Source organism: Drosophila teissieri, chromosome 3R (assembly GCF_016746235.2).
Source record: "Drosophila teissieri strain GT53w chromosome 3R, Prin_Dtei_1.1, whole genome shotgun sequence".
Taxonomy (NCBI): Eukaryota; Metazoa; Arthropoda; class Insecta; order Diptera; family Drosophilidae; genus Drosophila; species Drosophila teissieri.
In genome coordinates, this window is record NC_053032.1 from 30,966,366 (window position 1) to 30,991,127 (window position 24,762).

Below are 24,762 nucleotides of genomic sequence, written 5' to 3' on the forward strand. Positions count from 1 at the left end.
AACCGTTTTTGTTGCCAAACTAAATTAAAAGCAAATGAAATAACCTCCATCTGGTTAATACCAGCCGCAGACCTTTGTGACCGCCGCCATTGTGAGAGCCGACACAAAAGGAAACGAGTCTCGGCCCAGGAACTCGATTAATGCAGCCGCCAAAAATTGGCAGCGCCCCCGGGTGGGCGGAGATCGCTCGTCCGGATTACGGCCACGCCCACTGCGTGTGTGGCAGCTACCCAAATTGAAATTGCCAGCACGTCAAACTGGAATTAGATTATGTCCTGGCCATTGTGGAAACGAAGCTGCTCCTGAAGGAGATAATTTGCGGCGGATAATGCAGCTTGTCTATCGGCAGGACTATTCTACGCAAGTGGATCGTTTGTTTCAAGGAGTTTTTGTTTGGATTTACACGGCGCAAAAAGTGGCTTAACTCTGAAACTATGTCTCAATTTATAAAGTTGAATCTTCAAATCTTGAATAACGATCTGACTAAACAACAGTTTGGAAATATGCCATCACTCCCCATCTTTTTATGCACTTTGATACCCTTTCACGAACCCGATAAATAAATTATAGCACTTTTTCGACAGTGTCCACTTACCTCGTTAGCAGTCCGCCTTCCCGCCCCCGGAGGTGTCATTAGCATCCCTGATGGATGCATTATTCAGCAAACTCTATTAACATTTACGAACACTCGACGGCAGGCGCTGCCAACGGGGAGGTGGCAGGTGGGGTGGTAAATGGTAAATGTTTAACGAAGTTCGCTTCGAAAAACTATAAAGCTCAATTAATAACAATTTGGCGAGCAAAGTTTGTCCAATCTGGGTTCATTGTTGGTGGCTGCTGCAGCTGAGACCCGATGATTACGGGGCCATGTCTTCATCTGCCGCAATTTAATGTCGGGCGTAAAGGTGACCACGCTCCACGTTCCACGTTCTACGTTCAACGTCGGTTGGCAGCTGGCTCTACTTCGATTTACCTTTGTGTTTTATTGCGCCACTGGGAGCCATACGGCAAAAAGTAAAAGCCATTTAAAAGCCAAAACTTTGCAGCAGCCAACTCTCAACATGTGGGCCTGTCGTCCTTTGTATCCTTGCTTGCGCTGCAAAAAGTTTCGAGTGCGGGGCACACTTCCGCATTTATGGCGAATTTCAGACTGCCGGACATTGTTTTGCCGACTCCTCGATGCATTAAGCCGCAAACGGAGCCGGGAGAGGGGAGGCAGGGGCTTAAGGACACCCATCCTGGCTGGAATCCGCCCACCGTAACTCATTTGGAATTCCGCGAGTGTCTGTCGCCCGTTTTGCTGTTTGTTCTGCTCACAGTTTTTCTACTCGGCAGCATAACTCTGCACTCAAGTGCACTCCTGGGCCAGGAAAACCCATCCCCACATCTCACACCCCCTTTGGAATCCCATTTCCCGGTCACGTACTCCTACATTTCAATTACAGCAGACACAACGCCAACTAAATCAATAATCAATACATTATTCCGCGCAATTAAGGCAGCGGGAGTCGCGTTGTTGGCGCATAATTACAAAGTGTGCAATTGAAAAATGCATGAGGCTTAATTGATAAACAAATGCATACATTATCCGAGTGTAGCGGCTTTGTTTTTTGCTTTATGTTGTTTTTTCTGCTCATGACGACATGATAGAGCAATTAAAGATATTTAATACGTTTCGCATCAGGGGATGCTGTGCATTGCGATTCAAAACGTTATAATTTGCAAGGATATTGCGGCTGCTGTGGGGGGAGAAATCATTTACATGAGTCGTTGTGCGATTCTTTCCGTTGGCGAAATTAGCGGATTTTAAATGCGCATTAATGGATTTTGTTCAATTAATTTAATCAGGCATGAACACATAAATTAGCCGAAATAAAAACACAGGTTTGTGTAATGGCTTTCCCTTATATTTATATATATTTACTTTACATCGACGCGGAATCCGCACTTTCTGGAAATGCGATTAGCCAAATCATTAAATCTTATCAAATGGTGATAGAATTAGTTTGGCACTCGCCAAATCCACGCAAACTGCTCACTTACTGCCCCATCATTGGACATTGGGGATTCGCGATGTGCAATACTCGTAATTGAATTTGTCGTGCTTTGAATGCCCGCGGATGGGTCCAATCTAATTATTCCCCCGTACGAGTCGCCCTCGATAACATAATCCCACACCCACATCCGACTTATTAGTCGGGCAAAAAGGGCTGAGAGCACATTACTTGCTGCAGCACTTTTTAAAATTGACTCTGGGCGGAACTGAAGTTTGTATCCTTTGTCGTTCGACCAGACAAATGCTTTTAGGAGCGGCACAAATTCCGCCCAAGGACATGCGTCCCTTTCTCGGCCCGCTACTTTTGGCCAAAGCCGAATAAAAGCAGGAAAGTATGTCGCCAGAGGAAAAGTGCCAATGGTGGGCAAATGGGGGGCTGGGGGGAAATGCGGGAAAACTTGTTTTCGTTCGGCCAGCAGAGAGGCGTTCAACATCCTCGCAAGTTGGCCACTTCCATGTGACAAGACAGGACATTTCATTGCGGCAATGCTGCTGCTTTTATTGTTCTTGCCGCCGGACACTCGGCAGCTGCGTGCCACAAAAGTTTGTGAAATGTATTATTTGCGGCGACAAAAGACTGAAATAACTTGGAATGCGTTTAAAATAATTTTAGTGTCATTTTGCGCAGTGGTCAAGGCTAAGTAAACACCTGCCTTTCTTCAGTTTATCCGTTCTGCAGTTCGATGTGTGAATTTCTGGGCGAGCACAGCCCCACTGACTTGGTGACTTGGTGACTTAGTTTCCAGTCCCTGCGGATTCCAAGGCATGAAAGCGCAAACATCACGTATACGCAACGTGCGCCAGCAAGGCGTTCAAGTGCAGCCTGTGTTTGACTTGGCTGTGTGTGTGTGAATGAGTGTTATGGTGTGAGTTAGTAATATATGTAAGGCGTGTAGCTGGAATTCCTAAAACTTGCGCCTGCTGCGCTCGGAGGATGCCACGCCAGCGAACTGGTGACCTTTTTAAAGCTGCGCCACTGCCACTGCCACTGCCTTCGCCGGCAATTTAGCAAACACTTCCGTTCGCCAATGTCCTTGTCGGTGGGTGGGTGTGAGTGGGGGTGGAGGTCTGGTGTCCTAAATGTGCTCAATGCTCTGAATGTCCTGGCCCACGCACTGCTGGCGAGGAGCAAATGTTTCTACCTCCGCCGAAGGCCTTTGGATGTTGGATGTGCAGCAACGAAATGAATGTGCCTTGAAAAAAGAGAAACTAAGATTTATTTAGTTAAGCATGTGAGTAAAGGCTAATATTTGTTTCAGATAGAGTTGAGTGTTTCTTTACTAATTTGTAAACTAATTACCCAACAATGTGGGTATTTTCTCCTGACTTTTCCAAGTGCACGTCTCTGGCTGTCAAATGCGATTCGCCCATTCCTCGTCAGCTGCTCCTGTGCCCGGAATGGCCGCTTTGAGCTGGTCACTCGGTTTCTCGATTGGGTGGAGTGCAAGTGTGATTGGAATTCGGATTCGGAGTGGAACCCCCTATAAGTGAGTGAGTGAGTGACAAGCGCACTGAGGCCCTAGGCCAGTTGGGTTGTTTATGTCCTGGACAGCGATACCATCGATTCCCGTTTTACGCTCCTTCTTGCCAAGTAGCGAGGTTGCGGCTTCTCCGTGTATTGCGAGTGCCTTTTGGCCAGCTAAGTTGGAAGCTGGAATTTGCATGTCTGTTCGTTGACATTCTGCCGCTGCGCAGCTGTTGCGGCTTCTTTGTCAGCTTCTTATTTATGCATTTGTATCTTTGTCCCTAGTTGTGTAGCTGGGTATCCATTGTCTGGTTTGCGGCTTGTGGTGGCTATGGAGATGGGTATGGGGATGGAGATATATAAAAGAAGCGGATGGGGTCTGCGGTTCAAATCCCCGGATTGCCAGCTCATTACAATGAAGTGCAACCGCAGGAGCGGATTGCCCGAAAAACAATTGCAAACGGAGCACATTAAGTGCAGTTCACGCTGTGCTGGCTAATGAGCTACAGTTCTTCCACTTCCGCCCATTCCTGCACTTTTCAGTGGCCACACCTCCCGGCGTTTATCTAACTTTCCACATTTTCGCATTTATAATGCTAATTCAGCAAGTTGATTACATGGCAGCCAGCCGGGCGTCCAGGATGCCGGATTATAAAATACAACATTGTGCTGCAAAGCGGCAAAAATGGGGCAAAAAGCAGTCGAGCGCCCGGACCTCAGATAGTGAGTGCCACCACCACCACCACCACCACCGCCACCACCACTCGCCCCACAGAAAACACTTTGCTTTAATGTGCATTTCGGTGGCAATTATGAGCGCATCACCGCCCCACTGGGAGCACTTTTCGGCCAATCTTGTGCTCCTCCGCAGTCTGCCACTTGTAATTTGCATGGCGGACGAGCATGTTCTCCATGTTCTCCATGTTCTGCATGTTCGGCCAAATGACCCAAACTGGCTTTCATTTATGCTCTCCACTGCACTTTCTCAGAGTTGCCAACAAAGTGCCACCGCCTTGATGTTCTGAAAAATGTCCAAAGTGTAGTCACCTTCAAGGAGGCCACAACAATATCCATAGTTTCAAATGTAACAGAGTGCCAATTATTTATACTAAACCATTAATTTTTACAGTGCTGCTCAATACTTGAACTACAATTTCCATGCGCATTTAAGCAGGCTAATGATTATGAAAGGTAGCTACATTGCATTGATAACCAGCTTATGGGATTATGTGCAGACATTAAAATTTGTTTATTTAATTAACACACGAAATCATCCAAGCCCGAAAGCTGTCCAGTTGTGCAGCTGTGCAGTCAAAGATAATGCTCCATAATTAAATTGGTGAATCTGATTCCAGGAACTACAGCCACCAGATAGCAGCCCACTTTGAAATGCAGAATTGCCCACATGGGTTTGGTTGTGGATCTGTTGTGTTCTACGCCTACTTTGTTTGCATTTCAAATTTGGCGTGCTGCATAATTTACAATTTACATCCATCAGCGAAAGCCCAACAACAGGGCTGCATACATATTTAGCCATCGCCTGGTATTTTCGTTGGCCAAAACCAACTGCCAACAGATGCGCCAGCTGAAAGTTACAGCTGCACAGTGGAAAATGACACCTTCATTCGGGGGTTTTTCGAAGATACAAATGGTGCATTTAAATCCCATATAAAGGTGTCCAAATGCATACATTGAAATGCTGCCATCTGACTTTGGAAATGCATCTATATGGCTGAAGTTAGACACATTTGCGGGCAGTGTACGCGACTCCCCCTCGAACTGCTGCATTTTTCATGTTTAATTTCAGTTAGTGCCGCCTGCCAGCTGAGAACTCGAATCCTTTTGGCGCCCATCCAGCGCGGGCGAGTGTGTATGTTTTAGGTGTTTTTGTTTGGCAATTGTTTGGAGTGTGTGTTTGGCAACACCAACACCAACACCCACACTCACATGGAGCTCTATTTGCCATGGTCGTGTCAGCTTGACGTTTCTGTCAATTGGCCCGAAACTACGAGACTATGCTCTATACTCCGCCATTTCGCATGCCGTTGGTGATTCCCGCCAGCAAAGCCAACTGGCCAATATCCACGCAGATGGATGTCTGTGTATATAATGGCAACTTCTCTAATTGGGCTCCAACTTTGCGACACCTCGGCTCTTCAGCAGGTCAAATAGCTTCTAATGAGTAGCAAACACTTGGCGCATCGTCGAGTTTCGGGTGATAAAGAGTTTTAAAACTTTTAAAAGCCACTCGCATATGAATATTATTCCGGCAGCTGCTCCCAGTGGACCATGCACATGCCAGGCACATCCCACAGTCCCCAAAGACAAAAACTAAGTCCAAAGTCTGAGGTCTTATGGGCCGGCTCAAGTGACATTGCCCAGCCTGCTGACCTCTCACCCAGACTGTGTAAATAAGCAAGCATGAGTTGTCTTTAAGTGAAATTCAATAACGCATAAAATTCCAGGACACACACACCCACATTTTCAGGGGAATGTGGGTGGTTTTCGGGCGATAGTCCGCAAAAGTGCAGGGGAATTTCGTATATTACAAATCATTGTTCGGCTCAAGTGCTTGCACTGCAAGGAAAGTGCCCATACAGAAACTTTCAAGAGCTTTTCAATACATAACTTGGCTGGAAGCACTTCAAAGATATCCCAAAACTATGCATATGCGAAGTGCATGTTTATTTTTCGGTGTATACTTGCCTCGTAAGTTGGCTACAAAATTGCTGAGTAAGCGCTTCCAGTGCCTTGTACATTTTTGAGCACCAAAGACTGGCATTGCTAACTCGGTTATGAATTCCCATTTACTTTTGCATCAAATCCTCGCCAAGTATGCAAAACACATTTGCCAGCTGGAAAATTAAAGGCGGGAAACCGAAAGGAAAATGGAAACTTCACCCTCGATAAGTCAACAAGTCGTCGCTGTTTTTTGCTAAGACAAATTAAATTTATAAACAAATGGCGCACAGCAAACAGAAGTTGTTCTGGCGAAAAAGTTAAGCATCGTGCATTTGCGAAAGCCCCGGGGTTTCGTCGTATACCAACCACAGGATACAGGATCTAAAGGACGAACTCGAGGACGCACAGGAGCAACAAGCAAATGCCAGTTATTATTCCTGCCCCCGCCGAAGTACTGCCCCATTTTATTTCGTATTTTTTGTGTTTTTCGTGTTTCGGGGTTTTTTCGCATTAACCAAAAACTGTTTGGAGGGGGCAAGAAGGGAAAACGGAGGATGTGCGCCTTTAAAAATGTTTCACTTAAGCAGGGAAGCTGCTCTCGAGCCCCAATAAAAACAAAATGTGTACACGACAAACAAACATAAAGTTAGGAGCTCGTTAAATTGCGCCAAGGGGTAAAAATATGCGAACATGCTTTCACTTTTACAGCTGTGTGTATCTGAATAATGCGAGTTGTCAAGAGAGACATATCCCCTTTCGCGCTGCCAATATCCTTCCTAGTTCCGCTCACCCATTTCCAGATAGCTAAGTGCGCCGCCAGCTATTCCCAAATATATATACACACATATATATATATATATATATATATATTTTATAATCCCAACTGAAGTCGGCCCGGCGCAGAGCACGTGACGCCATAAAGTCGCTTGCACGCTGGACGACTTAGCATAAGCCCGGCTTGCGGCATTTCCCAGATTCCAGCCACCAGTCGGTGAAAATCCTTGCCACCTTTGGCTTCTATATCTTGGGCTTATAAATACTACGTATATATGCGTAGGTGAAGGGTCTGCCGAGCTGCCGATTCATTGGAGCGAAGTTTTCAGGGGAGAACGCAGGGCGCGAAAATCTGATTTGTGAGCGGACATCAAATGCTAAAACCAAAAGAAGATACATTAACACCTTGACCTTTAACCTTTAGGAGGAACCACTTTATATGTTTAATTTTGTTCCATTTAATCAAATGACAAAATGTGAATAATTTGTAGTAACCACTGGCACTCAAGTCGTAACCAGTAAATAAAACACGGTGAATTGATGTGCTTTTAAAGCTGCTTCTGCAGAATATCCAAAATCCAATCGCCAGCAATAAAGCATTTCGAAATGATTGATTGGCTGCCCAAGTTCGGCAAGGCCAACTTCATTCTATAAATAAGCGATTTGCTCGGAAAGGAAGCGACTGCGACTGCGATTGTGAGTGCAACTGAAACGTTCGTATTAATCGCTTGCCCGAAAAGGGAAAGTTTATCAATTCCGGCAGAGAGGCGAAAAAAGCAGTAAAGTGCGCGGGTATGAGCGATATTAAAAAGTGCCCCAATACATTTATGTGTAAATATTTTTTCGTAAGCACATCAATAACCGATGAGCTGCCATAAATCCATGGGCATTTCGTTTTATGTGCGGGTTCACTGGTAACACGGTAACACGGTAACTATCAGCAACCCCATGTAACCCACAACGTGGTGGTCACGCAATGCGGAGAAGTCGAGGAAGGCGGTAAAGTTGTCAAGGAACCACTTTAATTTCCTTGATATATGCCCGTTGCGATAAGTTCCACCTGACAATGCAAGCCATATCTATTATTAAGATCTGGCATCTGGATGGAATAGAATAGAAGCCGGTCGCAATCAGCAGGAACACATGCCAGTGGCCGCAAAAAGAGGAGCAGCTTCTAGGCCCAAGCTGGGGTCATTAACATAAACAACTCTGCAGGCGTGGATCCCCCAGAAGCGTACATCCCGAAAAAAGGACGCAGGCAGCAGCAGCCGCTCTCCAAAAAAGGAGGAACCCGTGTCTGAAAAGATGCATAAATCATGGGCGACCTGCCGGGATAGAAACTGCCGAAATAGAAACCGAGAATGCGAGAAAGTGAGAATACGAGAAACGAAAGCGAAATCAGGGTTTGAGTATCACGATGTCAGCAAATGGCAAAACTGTCATTTTCCAAAGAATTTAATTGACAGTGCAAAGTCATAAATTATATGGCGGCGTATCAGAGAGGGCGAACAGGAAGCGTATCCTGCGGCATTTTGGGCTAATTGTGGGGATGCCCCGTGCCACTTGGCAAAACAAAGAGAGAGGAGGTCCTGCGGAGGTCCTGGGGAAACACGTGTGTGACCGGGCGTGCGTGAAAGTAAAAACATTCCTATTTGGCTTGCTAATAAATTAATGATATACTCGTCGGGGCGCCGCCTCCGAAAATCTCGGTCTCTGAAACTGGGAGACAAACACTTTGGCGACACGAGCACGCGAGGCAATTTATAGCCGAGCAGGACACTAATGGAAGGACCAGCAGCCGTGTGACGAATTCAGGATGTGTGCGTCGTTCTCGTCCTCTGCCAGGACGAGGCGTCACTGCGACTGGCCCAAATAAAATGCCGGCGAAATCATTTATCTTGCGGCCATTGTGGAAGTGCTTAGCCAACACTGGCAGATGTAAACACTTCACTGGCTCATAAGACCAAGCTGGCGATTGCCCGAAACCATCATTCAATGTGGAAAGGCAGGGCCACCAATTAATGGGCGGCAGCTTAAGGAACGCTTTAAAAACTCTATATATTGGGAAAGCAGTGAAGGTCACACGCTACTTCCTGAGAAGTAGATTTTCAAATGTATGCTTACAGAGCTTTTTGTTTTCGACACGTTACACGTTGACAGCTCTGTGTTCGTAGAAATTAAATGTTCTATTTCAAGTTGGTTATATTCATAGCACCAAATTGTAGCAGCAATGGAAAATCACAAGGACCTGGTCACCCAGCGCACATGGCGCCGCATCCAGGAGCACCTGACGCCGCTGAAAGGATACAAGGCGGCGGCGCAGAGGGGAGTCAGCTGGTACCGCGGACTGTCCCAGTCCCAGATGGCGGCGGCAAACGGATTGTTCGATGTCCTGCGGGAAAATATGGACAAGAAGACGACCTCGAATGTGGCGAAGCTGATGGTGAAACTGGGACTGCATCCCAATCCGCCGTGGAACACGCTGCACACGGTGATCAAGCTGAGCCGCGGCAATGATCTGGCCTTCCTCTGGTTCCTCATGGAGATGTGCTACAAGACACCCAACCACGGCGAGACCTACAGCGTCAACGAGCAGATCATCATGACGGCCATCTTCCGGCTGGACCTCTTCCCCACTCTGCGGGAACTGGACCGCTGGCTGCCACTGCCACACTCCTCGCAATCGGATAGGGACAAAGCGGACGCCCTGAGGCAGAGGAATCTGCGGCTGAAGAAGGAAAAGGAGGATGAGCGCCAAAGGGAGTTGGCCAGAAGGGCAAAGATTGTGACACCTCTGTCGCCCTACTTTCAGGAACCCAATATTCCCGGCAAGCTGCGAAATGAGCGGAGGTTGCTCTCCGACTATCCGGACACGGCGGCCATTCTATTTCACATGGATGAGGAGCCACTGGAGGCGTACCTTTGGTCCCGCTGGTTTGGCAGCTACAGCTTGAACGAGGCCAACCGGGTGGGAAAATCCATAATCTTCGAGGAGATTAACAGCATATTCAAGTCCTTCAAGGCAGCCTCGTTGCCAACGCGCGACGTGGAATCCTTGTGTGCCCATCATCAGTACATTCGGGAGATGGAGAAGTCCTTGAAGGACAAGCTGGAAGTGATGAAGCGGCGAAAGTGCGAGGAGCTCATCGAAGCGAAAAACAGGCTGGAGGAGAGAAAACGTAAGCGGGTAATCCAGGAGCTGGAGGAAATGAGTGCCTGCTACCTGAAGCGGTTCCAGGAAATGGCAGCCAGGGCCAGACTGGCGTCCACCAGGAAGCAGCTCTTCGGAGGCAGTGATGCTAATGAGACCAGATGTGATGCTTTCGGGGAAGATGTGTGCCTGCCCTTCGAGGCAGAACGGGCCACGGAAAATTACATTGGTGATGGACTCAAAAGTAAAACTGGTAGTTATATTAGATTAACGAGCGGAGCCCAGGCAAAAACCAAAACCAAAACCAGATCTAGATCGAAATCGAAGAGGAGCAGGTCGAGATCGAAATCAAGGAAGCCTGCAAGTGAAACGCAATCGATTAAGAAGCCTGAAGTAGTGGTGGAAGCACCTGTGCTCCCCCCCAGAAGAAACAAGGAAGATTTTCGCGACATCATGGTCAGGTTACTGAAGGGAGAAAAGCCCATCTTACAAGGCTGTCCCGACTTTCAAGTGGAACCTCCCCACTGCGCCAAGTGCCAACTCTTCGACCCCCAAAAGGGTTTACCCCAAAGGCAAGCCACAAAACAACGACCTAGTAGCCTAATGCAGTTCCTCGAAAACTGCGTCTCCGAAGGGAATGAACGGGAGGATTCAGATCTCGAGGTGGATACAGATCCTTGCGCTCATTCTGTTCGGGAACCCAAGCTTTTCGAACTGGGACTTTTGGGGAGCAATTGCGGGAGGTTCAACTATCGCGAGTTGTTTGGCTCGCTGCACAGGACTCAATTGGACGACGAACGGCTGCGTCTGAAGGAGGCCTTTGTGAGAGCCATCGACGATGATGTGCAGTACCTCAGTGCGGCCCTAAGTGGCGAGGAGGAGGGTTCTCTGGACGCTTTGGTGGACCGAGCAGCCAAGCGGGTTTTCGCGCAGGATGTTAAGACCTTTCACAAGGAGCTGCAAAAGTTGCACTGGGCAAAGGCTGAGAAAATAAAGAAGTCCGATTCCCGTTTGAATTTCGGCCAAGAGTTCTACGATCCCGAGAATATCCCCTTGATGAAGGAGATGCTCAGGCTGGGCCTGGAGAAGGTGGCCCAGGACAAGAGATATGTGCTGCCCACCCTGCCCGATGTCCACTCTGTGCCCTACCTCATCGAATGGATACGACTGCGTTATGGAAAACGCTATTCCTATGCCGAAAAGGAGCAGATTCTGAACAGAGATAAGCTGGTCATGGATCAAATATTCTGGATGATGCACACCAACCTCGCAAAGATCCCTTCCCAGCCGGTGGCCGACAACTTCACTGACTTGGCCAAGCTGAGGGAGTTGAGCAGGAAGTTCAGGGAACGCCATACCAACAAGTTCCTGGAAGCCATCATGGAGGTGGAGAGGGTCTTCTATGCGGCCATGAAACCCCATCTCTGCAACTTGGCAACCGAGGAGACCTTCCTAGCCTACTTGCCCGCCCACTTCCACGACCTGGGCTTCACTGTTAACACTGTCAACCATGTAGTTTAACTTGGCTCCACTTCGGCAATTGCTGTTGTTCGCAAATCATCGCATTTGAGTGTGGCTACAAACTACAAAAGGCAACAGTGTATTCATTGATTCTATGAATAATTCAAAGCACTTTAATCTGTTACATATTGGGAGCTGAGTAATTTTCTTTTAATTTCTTTAGGCCTACCGCATCGTAACCTTTAGCCGAAGTTGTTCGCCTAACACAATTAAAGTTGGTCTACCACTTTGGCCCAGAGCGGTCAGTCAGCACACCTGTTATGCATCGTTGCATTTCCGTTTCCGGGGATGGGCTTGCTTCTGGCCAAGTGGCTTCCCTCGAGGGACTTGCAAATGGGCAGTTCTGGGCGCACATGGCCATTAAGGTAAACCTGCGCGCTTGTGGGTGAATTATTAAAGCCGCCTCTGCCTTTTGGCCGACTGACAAACTGACGAACTGACAAGCTGACAAACTGACGAACTGGCGAAGGGTTTCATTCATCCCGCAAGTTATGCTGTGTGCACGGGATCGAATTGCGTTATCCGCTCCGAAAACGGCGTAAAGTCAGCTTATTAAAATATTAATTGAAAGTGGAAACGCCGATAACTGACCGACAACAATGGCGGCAGCCCTTCCATTTACATGCCACTTCCTTCTCAGTTCCGTGTCCGTATCCGTATCCGTGTCCATGTCCATGTCCATGTTTGTGCCTGTGTCGCAATGTAAACACGGCGCTGCTTTATCGCCCTCATAATTACAGCGTAATGAACGCGGCAGACACGGTCAAATAAACGGCGGCAGCATCCTTAGCTCCTTCGATCCTTGGCTCACCTGGGCAGCCCTCTCTTATGGCAAAAACACACGGGGCATTTAGCTCGTAAATGCGGGCAAACCATAAAGCTGCCGACACACAAAAAATATCCGAATAACGCGTTAAAATACGCAGCATTCACTTTGGCAAGTCTAGATTGCGCATACGCCCTGTTGCCTAACAGAAAAAGCCACATTCTGCAAATGCCCATTCGTTTCGCCAGCGGAAGATGCTGCATTCATTGTTTTACGAGCCATAAACATTAACAATTAGGCCGGGTACCCAAGCCGTTATGATTTTTACTGCTTGCTTTAATTAGAAAAACACATTAGCAGGCCGCCTAGACAGCTCGTCTCATTTCGCCATCCATTTCCGTGTTATTCCATCCATTTCCGTGCTAGTTGCAGTGCTCCTGGACGTTGGTCCTGAAGGCGCAGAATATGTAGTACCCTGCACCGGCGCCCAGCAGAACGGCCACGCAGAGCCACACATTGAAGGTCATGAAGACGAGCATGAGGAGAAAGGATATGAGCACCTGCAGGACGTGCAGGAAGGTCTGCAGGATGTGCATCCCCGAGCAATAGACCTTGCGCTTGGACGCTCTGCCAGCGGGAGGGGTATTTTCCTGGACGTGATGGTGGGTGTGCGGGATCAGGATCAGCGAGGATTGCGGCTGTGGGGAGCCAGGTCCTGGCGGCTGAAGGGGCGGCTGGAGAGGCGGCATCGATGGCGCCCTTGGGCGGTAGGCGTAGATCTGGGTGCCGGACTGTGGGCTGCTCCTCGGGGGATACGTGGGCTGGTTGTAGTTGTAGTTGGCCTCCCGATATCTTCTCGGCGGAGTATACTGATCCCTTCCGCCCGCCAATCGCTTCCTGTCCCAGGCGAACAGCCACTCCCGGAAGAATTTGAGGGCCTCGTAGAGCACCGCGAACACGAAAATCAGCAGGCAGGACAGGGTCAGTGCCATGGCGGACTCGGTGCGCCAGAACTTGAAGAGAATGGTCTCCGCATCGCCAGTGTGAAAGAACATCGCCATGGACATGTCGTGGCCCTCACCTTCGTGATGGCCGTGCTTGGTGTGCTCGCCATGGCTTCCGGGATGACTCATGTCATGTGAATGGTGTCCTTCGTGGACGGAAGTCGGCGGAGCAGGCTCCGGGGATCCATGGGAACCGTGATGGTGGACGTGGCCCTCTGCGGCATCAACTCCATGGTGATTCATGGTCGAGCATCGGTGGAAAATGTTGTTATTGTTAGTTTGTGTATACTCGATCTACAGCTAAGTGACAGCTTTCTGAAAGATGGAAAATGCCAGTACTGTCTGAAAGTATTTTATAGAAGAAGTTAATTTATCGACCATTTCGCGCAACTACCGCCACTCTCCAGAGATTTTCTATGCTCATCTGTAAAGTGACGAGCTTCGACCGCAGCCCAATGCCAATTCGGTTGTATCATTAACATAATTGACAGGCGGGCAGAACATGCCACGTGCCACGTGCCACGTTCCACGAAATCAATGCAGTTTCCGTCCAGGACTCGTCGTTTTCTGCCCGGGACAAGCGAGCAAATTTGCTGGCACTAATGGAATCCATTTTTCACCCGCCGCTCGGCTCGGCGCGGATGAGACGAGCTGCACCGAAATCCTCCGGCCCAACCATGCATATTAATAAAGATTTAAGCGTCAGCAGCCGGCGAAATTAAGATCGTACACTGCGCGCCCGACTCTAGTACCCTGGTACTTTGAATTGCTCACGAGTTGGCCATTAGATGGTCTAACACCGAATATTAATCATACGCCGCGTTAATTTATGGGCCAGTCGCTGATTGCCGAAGCATGATTTTTTCTCAGCCAGACGTGCTGCAATCTCTTTCGCATTTCTGGGAGTGTACTGCTCGGTGGGCACCGATTTTCCTGCTTTTTCCTGCTTTTTCCTGCTAAAATGAAGCCACTAGCTGTCGCTGGGAACGCCTCGCTGACCGCCCATTAATGCGGCTCCTTTGTGCAGGAGCACATTAATCATGGCGAATTCTGCAGCAGCCATCGCAGCATGGCTCGTGTAATTTTTTTCGACCGCCTTTTATTTTGTGTTTTGTTTTGTTTTTTGGCCACAAAAAACAAAGAAACCCACGACGAGAGCCAGCAACAAAGTGAGTCCTGCATTAAATGCTTGCTTTTCTATGGCTGCTCGAGCACTTCCGCTTTCGCCCAGAATCACAGACCTTAATTGTCGAGACGGAAGAAAAGCGGCAATGGTATAACCAGGATTGGAAGCACGTCAAATACCCTGCCGAAACGCAGCAATAATAAATGAATGTAATTTGGGCAGAACGAGAATGTTGTAAGGTGACTATAGCATACCTACCCATTTTTAAAAATGCTCAGGCATTTGTCATTCCCTGAACATACTAAACCTAGAATTGAATTAAGGAAATCCCCTTACGTGAGCCAGTTCGGCGGAAAGCCTGTCGGCTACCCTTTACTTAAGCTGCAGTGTCCATTGTTTGCAGTCCTTGGCTCCAAGGAAATGTAATTCCTTTTGATGCCCGGCACGGCTTAAAGCTCCTCGAGGTCCTCGAGACTCGCCGTTCGTTCCATTCTTTATCAATTGTCTTGTAGAGCAAAGCGTTAATCATGCGGCATTTAACGAGACTAAAGCCGACTGCTCCCCGGTGGCTGTGATTTCTATGGTCAAAGTTTTGCCGCCACCTCCCTCCCCACCTTGGCATTGGACAAAGCGACAGCCATGAATGCCGAGAACAAATGAAAAATGTTGGCCAAATGTGTGGGCGTTTGGGAGTCGAAAGGAAAAACGGAGTCCTGGCGACCCGCCGGAGCGGCCTTGCGTGTAATCGCGCTGCTAAGTCCATTTAATCAACTTAATTTTGTACAAATTCTCAGACATTCGGGCTCACTTTCTCCCGTGCCTTCATTTATTTCGGGCCAGTGACGCAATCCCCGCAGGACGGCATTTAATAAAACATTTTCCACAATTATAGAGCAAGGCGGGAGGGGGGGAAAAGCCTCAAGATCCCAGATTCCTATCGCTCAACGTTGAAATGGAGTTGTTAGCGCTCGAAATAATTTACATAACTTGTTTTGAATACACTTCAACAAAGGCGAAGGTGTGCGTGTTGCATACTTTCGGGCTGCCCTCGGCTTACCCGGCGGATACGCAATATTCAAGTTGACAATGATGGCAAGTTTTAATGAAGGAGCCCGGGCAACAACACGTCCTCCTTGGCTTATTGTCACAGAAGTACGAGAGGTAAATAACATTTGATTACACTTTATACTTCCGCCGCTCTCAGCCATTTAATACCCAGAGAAAATATTAAATTCCCATTTCGTGGAGATGCCGCTTTGATATTTATTAAATTTAACATCAAGGCATTGGGCCATCCCTCGATGCGAAAGTCAATTGCTGAAACCGGAGCCCATTTCTTCTGGGCAAACACATTTCGAAATTTGTCGTATTACCTTGCAGCGCATTTGGCATTTGCCATTTGGCTTTTGGCCGCCGGGGGAGGGTCATCGATTTTCGATTGCGTTATCGAAACAAATCTAGCCACTTTGGCGGCCTTTTCGCTGGGAAAACTGGAACTGCAAAACTGGAGAGTGCCACTCACAGGAAATTGGGCTCAATTGGGGTTTTCGCTACGTGCCTCGCACTTTCGCCTTGGCTTTTATTGTTTCCCAGGACCGCCAACCAAAAAAGGGTCCTGTCTGTTGATTTATGTGGCAAGTGCTTGTTAACACTCCACCGTTACGAGCTACGAGCTACGCGCCCGACAACTGCAGGCATCTTCATAAGCGTTTTTTCTAAACAAAAAAAATAGGAAAGTTTTCAAGGACATCGGGCGGCCCTCATGTCGATTCCCGATGTTTCATAAACGTCGCATTAGTGTCACACAAATACCAACGGAAAAAGTGCTCGTAAAACTGCAGACTTTACTGCTGGCGATACGATAAATTTTACGCTTCCCGGCTGCAGCAGAATTTCACTGCACTCGTCAGCTATTTTTCCATTTCGGGACTTTTTCGCGTGGCGAACGCAGCTATTTGAATACAGAAATCCGCTTAACTGCACTGAAAGCGGAGCAAAGCGCCCCGAAAACACATATCCCCGTCCACATCCGAGGCGGAAGGCGTGGCCTTGTGCTCGGCGAGTGTCCTTTTTTCTTTTTCGACTGGCTCATAAAGTGGCATCCAGCATGTGTCCTGTAGTGCGGAGGAGCGGGCGTAGAATCATCATTTATCAGCAGGCAGCCAGGAGCTGAAGATGCACGAGGAACAAAGTCTGCGCAGAATGTAAAACATAATGAGTTGTTTTACTGATGGCCTTGCGTTCTAACTTTAACTTTCTCAACATATTTGAAAATTTATAGCTTACAACTAAAGTTCCAGATTTTCACCAAGTGCGACTTGTTAATATTTCTTGCCGTGTATCGCCAGAAACATACCGAAAGTCTGTCAAATTGGTGTGCTGCTTTTTGCGAATGAGAAACTGATTCTGGTACTGGCGCCGTCAGATCCGCCTCACTTTGTCATTGTCATACCCTTTTTGGGAGCTCTGCTTCCTGGAATCTCGGCTGCTTAGGACCGCTTGTCTTGTTTATGCCTCACAAAAGTGGACTGAGCACTGAGAACTGAGAACTGAGCACTGAGCACTGGGGAATGTGCAGATATTTGCATACAGCCTCGCACATTTCGAGGACTTCCGCCGCAGATGTTCGTTAGTTTGATGGTGTTTGGCTGTTGGCGTCGCTTCTGCTTTCGCTTTGCTTTTCCACTGGCTTTCCTCTTGCCATTTTTCGCTCTTCACTTCCGTTTCCGTTTCTGTGTGCGTTTTGCACGTTGGCCCAACTTGTCATTCGCAATGAGCTGAATGCAGCTGCTTTTCTATGTTTTTTGGGCCGCCAGTCCGTTGCATTGCACTTTCAGTTGACATTCAGCTGCAAAAACGGGCAGCAGCTGCTGCAACTCGCATTTGCTGAATCTGAATTAAGTTCTGATTTCAGCTCGCATTTGTAAATCCCAGAAAGTTAAACCTGTCGCTCAATTTACTAGTGCAACTAAAGTGCTTTTACTAGCTGACAGGCTACAAGAAATGTCTATTAACACACTTGAAAAGTATGTTTAAAAATAGATCGTTTTCACACTTTAACAAGCTGTTAAATAACCTAACTTACCTAGGAATAAATAATAACAGTGAAACCCCAGAAACATGAGTAAAACTTCAGGAGCATGTGAATTACATTGATACGGTTGCCTTTTATTTGATGCCTTAATTTCCGCATGTTTGTTGTTGGGAAAACAGTTTTCAAATGCAGTTTTGTAAGCTTCACTCGGAAAGTGATGTTAGTTGTATTTGTTTGTATTCTCAATTACTTGGTTTTTGTTTTTGTTTTTAATTATAATATTTGATGTTTGTTTTTTTTTAATGAACTTTAGTTCGGTTGCGTATAATTAGCTGCGCTTAGTTTGTCATGCTCGCTTGCCCTTGTTTTCATTACATTTGTTTGTTTTTCATTTTCATTTTCATTATCCGATTGCCGTTTTCAATTTTCCATTTTCCATTTCACTTCAGTTTCGTGGGTGTGTGTGTGTGTGGGAGTATATGCGAGTGGGTTATGTAAATAGTTTGATAGTTTATCTCATCAAGTTACGAATAGCTCAGTTTCCATTGTTTTTGGTTGGTTGTTTGTTGTTTGTGGTTTGTTGCGAATATCATAATGCACTTCTCGCAGTGCTACATACACATACAATAAAAACATGCACACTTAGTTGACTAGATCTATATGTATAGGTATGTCTGTATTACGTCCGATGCAGCTTCGATCTAAACATAAAAGTAATGCTTAATGTTTGGTATCACAGAGAGGCGTGACTTTTCATACAAAATACAACAGAAGACTAATGCAGAAAGTTACAAAATACAAAATACAATTTAGTTCTTCTCACTTGAGCTGCAGCCTGAGCCGCACAGTGTATATAGTACATATATATATGTATAGGCTACCTTTTCTATATGTTTACTAAATATATATAATATATATATCTCTATATAGACAGAGCCGCAGGTGGCTGGGTATTTACAGTGGATAGCTTCTTGCTCGAAACGTAAATATAATATATCTAGGTTAATCAGTAATCAGTAGGCTTAATTTGGCTGCAATCTGCAGTTTGTAAATTTAATTTTTGGCTCAGTTTGAGTATCGCAAATCAACTAACTACGCTGGCAAAATGTTTGGGATGGGGATTGTGGGATCTTTCATTTTCTTGTCAATAGATTCGATAACGATTGTGTCTCATATCCGGTGCTGATTGTTTTCGAAACATAAAAGGAACCGTAGAAACCTGTCACAGTTACAACCGTGTGTGTGTGTTTGTTTGTGTGTCATTGGGTGGGTGAGTGTGATTGTGTGTGTGTGTGTGGCACGTACCACGTCGATTGCTTAGTTCTACATTTAAAATTACAACAACGAGTTACACTTAGAGGAGTCGTCTACAATTCGCACTTTGCTGCAAGTTCAGGGGGTTCGGGGGTGCACATATACAGAGATACGCACTACTAGCACTACTACATACAAATATCCATGTGTGTGGGTTGGTGTGTGTGTACTGGGGTGGCAATATGCGGGGCAAGGTAATATGTGCTCTGTTTTCCGTACGTTTGCTTCTGAGTCAATGGGTCTATAATCAATGTAACCCTTTTCAAGACGTCTTTAAATTAAATGCAAAATTAATTTATAGACACTTAACAAGTACAAATGATACTAAATGATTATTTGTGCCAAATAAACTATACCGACAGAGCCTACTCTTCCCACTAAGAACTTTACATTTTCTAATTGCTTAAGCTGCACACCCCAGTGTGTTTTTTATACCTAAGTGTGTGAGTGCGTCGAGCAGAGGAGTCGCCTTCGTCCGGAAACCTAGGGAAGACCCTTCGAGCAGCTCAGATTCGCTTGGATTGGAGCGAGTGGCTCCTTCCTCCGGGTGGGAGGTCCTCGTGGATGGGCCTAGAGGAAGCTCTCCCGCGCCCCGTGCCGCTCATCGCCGAGCATGACGCGCTGCGAGGGAGGCTCGCCATACTGATCCTGGTAGTAGTTCTCCCGCATCATGGTGTTCAGGCTGGAGCAGCGGAAGTAGAGGATCTCCTGGAAGGGCTTGCGGAAGTCCCTGTTGAGGGTGGCATAGATGATGGGGTTCAGCAGGGAGTTGGCGTAGCCCAGCCAGAGGAATAGGGACGAGAGCGATGCCGGCACATGCATTGTCTCGAAAGGACGAATTAGCGCCAGGATGAAGAAGGGCAGCCAGCAGACGGTGAAGGCCGACATGATGATGCCCAGCGTGGTGGAGGCCTTCTTCTCCTTGGCCAGCTGAAACCGCAGCTTCTTGTGGTGCGGCGAGCCCAGCAGCCCAGTCGACCCACTCACCCCACCCCCACTGCCATGTCCTGCGAGTGCTCCTCCGCCGCTGCTCAGCCCGCCGCAGGTGGAGTAGGTGAGCGATGTGTTGCCCACGCTGCTGTGCCGCTGGCCATTTCCGGAGCTGGCCAGCTCCGTGTGGCCCAAGGGCGGAGCCTGCGGGGCAGACGGCGATCCCGTGCCGTTGAGTGCCTGCTGCAGATGCGTCTGTGCGCGCTTCTCTTCCAGGACAATGCGCCGCGCCGCCCTGAAGATCTGGTAGTAGACGAACAGCATCACCGAGAGCGGTATGTAGAATGAGCCCAGGGTGGCGTAGATCTGATATGCGAAGTTCTGGCACACCGTGCAGATGGGCTGGCCCTCCTCGTCCTCGTGCTCGTTGCCCAGGATCAGCAGCGGAGGCAATGAGATGCAGGCCGCCGCCAGCCAGACGATGCCCACGCACAGCATCATTCGCCGCGGAGTCCGCTTCACGCCGTACTCCAGGGGCTTGGTGATGGCCAGGTATCGATCCACGGAGATGGCACACAGATTCAGGATCGAGGCCGTGCAGCACAGCACATCGAAGGACACCCAGATGTCGCAGAGCAGCGGCCCAAAGTTCCACTTCTCCAGCACCTCGTACAGCAGGGCCATGGGCATCACCAGCAGCGCCACGCAGAGATCCGAGAGGGCCAAGGACACCAACAGGTAGTTGCAGGGTCGCCTCAGTTTGCGCACCATGCACACGGCTATGCAGACCAGGACGTTGCCCACCACAGTGCCCAGGATCACGATGAGCAGCACAATGCTCACGAAGATGGACGTCAACGGGGGCAGCACGAACTCCCCGGCTGCGAACTCCTCCAGGAGCAGCGGAGTGTCCGACAGGGGCACCAAGGTCGTGTTGCTGTCGCCCAAGTTGCTGCTGGTGATGCCCTGGTACGAGACTATGGCAATGGGGCTGCTGTTCATCGAGGCCAGGACGAAGGATCCCGAACCCGATCCCGCTCCCGAGCCCGCTCCTGAGCCCGCTCCCGACGAGGAGGCCGAGGCTATGGCGCCCAGGAAGGCGCTGCTGCTGTTGAAGTCCTGCAGGGAGGACGACTCCGTCTCGCCATCCGCGAGCGGAGCGGGAACGGTGGCCTTGCCCGCCGCATAGGCTATCCAGCTGCTCAGGAAGAGCACGAACAGCGTCAGCGTGGCTGTGGAGATCAGTTTCTGGTGGTTTCCCTGGGCTCTGTGGCTTCTGTGGCTTTTGTGCTGGCGGTGGCTCTGGTGGCGCCGCCAGTCCTGTCCAGTTAAAGCCATCGGCAGTCTTTCAATGGTGGCAGCGGGCTTACGCGGCGTATGAGCAACCCAGTGCTGACCTGCTGCCCAGCATAATCGCCTCTTGGAGCCTGAGCATCATTGCGTATACGCCACCGTGCCGCGATTTGCTTCGGCACTCATGTCGTTAATCATAATTTCAATAAAAATAGAGCCCTCTTATTAGTTTCGCCGCTTGATTACTAATTTATGTGGGGCGTTTTTCTCAATAAAAACGCTGCCTGCGGCCACCAGTTGATGTGGTCATTGACGTTTATGCCTTGTGCTCCGGCTATCTTGTATCTGGTATCTCTTTCAATAAATCTCTGTGGCTTGCCGCAGTCGGTTGCGCAGACTGTGTGATTGCGTGTGATTGTCGCCGGGGCTGCAAAATAGAAGGGGAGGAAATTCGTTACTCAGCTGGATTTATAAAGTGAAAATGGCAGCGTCTTAAAGTCTACATTTAAATTCGCACAAAATTCAGGGGCCTAGGGGCGTCATTCGTCCTACACTTTTGCACTTTCTTCATCGCTTTTCCAGGCACACAAAGACCTCAACCTCAACACACGCACATGTCGCCCTAATGATGGTCACAGTTGTTACATTTTCCACAGAAAATTTTTAAACAATGAAACAATGGGCGAAAAAGGAAAATAATGGAGAAGAGACCGCGAACCACGTTTTCATGGCCCGGCGGCCATCAGCAGATGGTTTTCCCATTTTCCCAGCCACGCGGTGAATCATCAGAGCCTGTCGTTCGTCCCTTTGTATTAATTTTCATACTTCTTTTGATTATTGAATTGTTGGCTGCCGCCTGACCCGCCCACTCGGGCGCCCACCAGCACTTGACGCTCTTCGGAATGCGAAACAAATAAACAAAGGGCAGCTAAAAGGCGGTGGCGCCTCCGCCTTTGTTGCGCCCATTTTCGTTGGCCGCTTCCGTTTGGCATTTTTATTTATTTCGCCCTTTCCCCCTTTGCGGTCAGTGGTCCTGGCGGAAAAGGACGCGAAGCTGAAATACAATTTATACATTTCTCCCTAATTGAATTCCATTGCTAGGCACTCGAAGGTGTCGTCGAACCTCTCGCATTTGAGAACATTTGAGAAGGCGCTTTAAAACGCCATTTGCGAGTCCCGTTCTCGTATGTCTCACTGCGCGATTTATTGAATTGAAGGCGGCCAAGTGGCAATTGAGCCACGAAAATCTGGCAAAAGGGAGTGGGAGGCAAGGACGTCTAGACGGCCAGACACTGCCACACCTGTGCGCCAGGTGTTACACTCAAGGACTGTGGGAAACTGGCAGCAACTGGAAGTTGGGGGGTAAGAAATGGAAGCTGGAGCCCAGCATCATTATAAAACTATTCCCTGGGGACCAAAACTTGGTGGCCTCTTGACCAGTTAGGAATTACAAGTAGCTGGGCTGCTCCACAAAACAAAAAACCTTTCATTTGAAGTGTTTGTCTATAATTACTTGTTTGTTAAACTCTTTGAGTTTAAAGTCACGACTGTGTTTCTTTCGATTCCAGATCCTCAAAGTATAAACACTTTTGTACATATCCTTTAAAGTATTTAAGCATTGCAAATAGTTGACAAAACAATATATTAAAAATATTGCCCCAAAACATTCCGCGTGTCACTAAATTCTAAACAAGTTGAACAACAAAGAGGCACGTACACGAAAACCTGCAAACTAATCGGCCAGGAATAATGATAAATAGCAGAAGAGAAAACATTGCCGTGTTTGGGTTTGAAATTTTGGGAAAATTCATCTCTAGCGGGAAATTGTGCGGCAATTGAAATGGGGAAATGCGCACGAGTTCATTTCGTGATTGCCACACTGTTTTCCATGTTTTCCAGCTTGTGCGAATGCACTCGAATTTATTTGCTTTTGGCGGGTGGCTGCGCTCGAGTGACTTTCGGTGTTAATTATGCTAATCAAGGGGACAAGATGGCCCAATTATTTGGTCAGCAAATAGCGAGTCGTAAGCCGCTTTAAGCTGCGACTCCTGTCCTCCGCTGTCCTGTGCTGTCCGGATGAATTCTCCTGGCAACAGGACATAAATAATGTAATTTAATTATGAATCGTTCGGGTGGCGCATGGTGGGCGATTTGGCAGCTAAGGCTTAGAGAGAGAGGCCTTCTCTGTTTGGCAGTGGCCTTATTTGTATTATTGCCAAAGCCGACAGGGGCGTAAATATTCATAGGTTTTAATATTTATGTCCTTCGTCCTGCACGAGCAACTTTCTCTCAACCAAAGAGGAAAACCTGCCCCCGCCTTATCTGGCATTCCTGCTGCGGACTCGGAACTTTTCAAATATTTGGCAGTTTCTCTGGCTTTTGCGGCAGCGTCTTGAGGTTTGCCGCATCCGCTCGACTTTGCTGACAGGCCCTCTTCAGCAGCTGAATCCAGTAGCTAAACAAGTGTAATTTTAGTTGGCCAACTGCTACACTTTGTTGGCAGGCAGCGAATAGTTTACTGCGAAGATTTCCATTTAGATTTATGCCGCCACCCAACCCCTTTTGCCTTATGAAGTCCTGTGCGGCGGATTTACCAGCCCGCCTTTCAGTTAACACAAAATATATTTTATGGCCCCGCCGACGCTTACAGCTGCTTAAGCTGCCATCGCCCCCAAATAAGCTCATCCAGGGAAAAAGATAAAAGCTGGATGCGCATAAAGTGCTTTTTAAAATCAGCCAGCGTAAACTTAATTTTTGCAGATATCGCCGCAATTGTTTCAAGCAGTCCGCTGGAGTATCCCCCACAGCAGCCACTCAAAAACTAAAGAACTGCGAAACTCGAAAGGGAATGCGAATGCGATGCAGTTGATGGTTGCAGTTTATGGTCCGCTGCCCCGCCCACCAGCCCACCAGCCTCGCTTTTTATGGGGTTTGGTTTGGCTTGGCGCCGCCACTCTGGCGCATTAAGATTTTCTTTCGCTTTTTACCACACACACACACACACAGAAACAGACAGACAGCATTTTTAAAGCCAAGCTGATTTGTGGCTGAGCAGCGAAAGTCACAGGGCAAGTGACTCACTGCTAAAGTGAGACGGCAAAAAAGTGTAATAAATCCGCAGAAAAAACAAGGCGAAATTGCAGGCGGGCAGCCTCAGAAGATTAAATCCGTGCGGCCCACTAGTCGTATGCGCAATGTTCGGCCCATCATTTCAGTGAATAATATTGTGTAAACATGATGCCTAGAGGAAAAACCAACTGAAGTTGTAGTTCAAATCGCTTCTGCTTTCTGTGGCCTTCTGCATTTTAAGAAGTTGCCAGAAAGTACGCAGCATGTTTTTGTAAAAGGATACTAAGCTGCTGTCGTAAAAACAAACCATTTTACGTATTTTCCTTATAGGAAATAAACTCCTAACCCACCAGTAAGTTCAGTCAGCCTAAAAGTGTAAATGTATAAAAAACGTATGGTTTTTGTAAGAAGAGTCCAAGTGTCTTTTTAGATGCCTACAAATCATTATAGAAAATACATTTCTAGCCCACAAGTAAGTTCGCCAAAAAAGACTAAAAACTGCGAAAAGGAAGCCGCAGGAGATTAAAATCTCTGCACCGAACGAGTGGAAAGTGCGTGAGGTTGCGTATGCGCCCCG

The 24,762-nt window shown here is 47.9% G+C and overlaps 3 protein-coding genes across 3 annotated transcripts in view; 1 reads left to right on the top strand and 2 right to left on the bottom strand.

Moving 5' to 3' along the window:
* The first annotated feature begins 9,129 nt into the window (after window positions 1-9,129).
* Window positions 9,130-11,894, top strand: LOC122620665. The gene has a single exon (XM_043798247.1). The coding sequence runs from the start codon at window positions 9,208-9,210 to the stop codon at window positions 11,647-11,649; it is 2,442 nt and encodes an 813-aa protein (XP_043654182.1). The 5' UTR covers window positions 9,130-9,207; the 3' UTR covers window positions 11,650-11,894.
* Window positions 11,895-12,733: 839 nt separating this feature from the next.
* Window positions 12,734-13,721, bottom strand: LOC122621413 (high affinity copper uptake protein 1). Its single transcript, XM_043799264.1, has one exon. The coding sequence runs from the start codon at window positions 13,660-13,662 to the stop codon at window positions 12,838-12,840; it is 825 nt and encodes a 274-aa protein (XP_043655199.1). The 5' UTR covers window positions 13,663-13,721; the 3' UTR covers window positions 12,734-12,837.
* Window positions 13,722-17,739: 4,018 nt separating this feature from the next.
* The window catches only part of LOC122621249 (5-hydroxytryptamine receptor 1), a 50,215-nt gene continuing 43,192 nt past the window's right edge, over window positions 17,740-24,762 (bottom strand). The window contains exon 2 of the mRNA XM_043799061.1: window positions 17,740-21,543. Coding sequence (XP_043654996.1) covers window positions 19,464-21,161 — 1,698 coding nt within the window. The 5' untranslated portion in view covers window positions 21,162-21,543 and the 3' untranslated portion in view covers window positions 17,740-19,463. The remainder of the gene's footprint in view (window positions 21,544-24,762) is intronic.

Coding starts and splice junctions, on each gene's coding strand:
- LOC122621413 (XM_043799264.1), bottom strand. CDS start 13,662: ATGAATCACCATGGAGTTGATGCCGCAGAGGGCCACGTCCACCATCAC.
- LOC122620665 (XM_043798247.1), top strand. CDS start 9,208: ATGGAAAATCACAAGGACCTGGTCACCCAGCGCACATGGCGCCGCATC.